This window comes from Osmerus eperlanus, chromosome 1 (genome assembly GCF_963692335.1).
Source record: "Osmerus eperlanus chromosome 1, fOsmEpe2.1, whole genome shotgun sequence".
Lineage (NCBI taxonomy): Eukaryota > Metazoa > Chordata > Actinopteri > Osmeriformes > Osmeridae > Osmerus > Osmerus eperlanus.
Genome location: NC_085018.1, coordinates 14044388 through 14045893, shown reverse-complemented (window position 1 = coordinate 14045893; position 1506 = coordinate 14044388). Strand labels below are relative to the sequence as shown.

General features: G+C 41.5%; 1 protein-coding gene across 1 annotated transcript in view; it reads right to left on the bottom strand.

The window, feature by feature from the left end:
• igsf21a (immunoglobin superfamily, member 21a) overlaps nucleotides 1–1213 on the bottom strand; it is a 124295-nt gene extending 123082 nt beyond the window's left edge. Inside the window, exon 1 of the mRNA XM_062461676.1 lies at nucleotides 794–1213. Within this exon, the coding sequence (XP_062317660.1) occupies nucleotides 794–932 (139 nt within the window). The 5' untranslated portion in view covers nucleotides 933–1213. The remainder of the gene's footprint in view (nucleotides 1–793) is intronic.
• Between the last annotated feature and the right edge of the window lie 293 nt (nucleotides 1214–1506).

The following is a 1506-nucleotide window of genomic DNA, read 5'->3' as shown; positions in this document are numbered from 1 at the left end:
GGGATCTCTGATTGGATTATACACTGTCTTGTAGCCTTTATTTAAAAGGGTCTTATGCTCACAAATGCCATTCCTCTGAAATGAAAACTCCGAAAATGATGATCTTTCGATTTCAAAATATACATATTGTTTCGGATAATTCCAATAAACCAGTTTATCGGAAGAACTTCTGGCGGTGAATATCACATGAGCCACGATGGTAAACTCGGCGGGATGCCATCATTCATAAAGAGATCTGTTGCTGTGATAACACACAGAACATTGTATATTACAGGTCATTGTAGATAAATAGAGATAACCTTGGAAAGACTGAAGGTATGTGGTCAAAAATTTAGTAAACTAGTTATGGTGATATAAGAAAAGAAGAAAGAAAAAAAACAGAGCATTTGGACTGGAACGTCTGGAAGGATGGGCGCGCGTAACCCACGCTGCTAACATGATAGAACATTATTCGGAAGAAATAACGTGACACTCCTTCCCCTCCCTCACTCTCTACCTTCCCCAAGCCTACCCAAAGATGCCATTGCTCGAAACGCCAATGGAAAACGGGGTCTACGGAAAATAAACGTGTACGTACATCACCGCAAACACAGTCAAAATAGCCAAACAAAAAGTTGGTTTGGTGAATGTAAAATGTGTAAGAGAGATGCTCAGTAGAGTGGTCATATGTTTAACATGAACGCAAGGGCATTTGCTTTCCACACACATCCAGACGCACAAGAAAATGTGAGAGGCTTTTAAATGGAACAGCCAAATAAATGATTTATTAAATGGTCTAATGGAATTGACTTACCAACGGCTAAATCCAGCAGATCTGCGCACAAGAGCAAGCACAAAGAGAAGACGGTCATCTTTCCCTTATTTCGCAATAAATCCCAAACTCCATCAGCGTTTACATGCTCTCCGTTTTTCGGCTGCGTAATCCCGACCATTCCAACGGTATTAGATAGAGAGGTGCCCAGGAACTATTCATGGTGCAGTTCAAGCCGAAGTGGGAAATACAAGAAGTTTACAATAAATACACTTCATTAAGGTTAACGAAGACGATTTATTTTACTGAGAAACGCTTCCTAAACTGCGAAAAAATATATTTCCCTGCTTCAGAATTTAGTCAATGCTTAGCAGTGCAGTCGAGGACAAAAAACGGATAGGTTTGGATGAAAAGCTATGCTCCTCAGTCAATGCTCATTCCCTCTCTCTCTCTCTCTCTCTCTCTCTCTCTCTCTCTCTCTCTCTCTCTCTCTCTCTCTCTCTCTCTCTCTCTCTCTCTCTCTCTCTCTCTCTCTCTCTCTCTCATTCTCTCGCGTGCCCGCTCGCTCTACTCCCGCCCTCCAGACATAGACGCACGCACAGTCACTCCTGATCACTCGCTCTTTATTTCACACAATTTTCTTTAATCCTACCCTGGCTGCAAACCCTTTCCCTCTAATTCTGTCCACTAAGCCGATTTATTTCCGCAGGATTTTGTTTTTTCCTTAGTGAAAAGGTTTTTAAAGATAATCATAA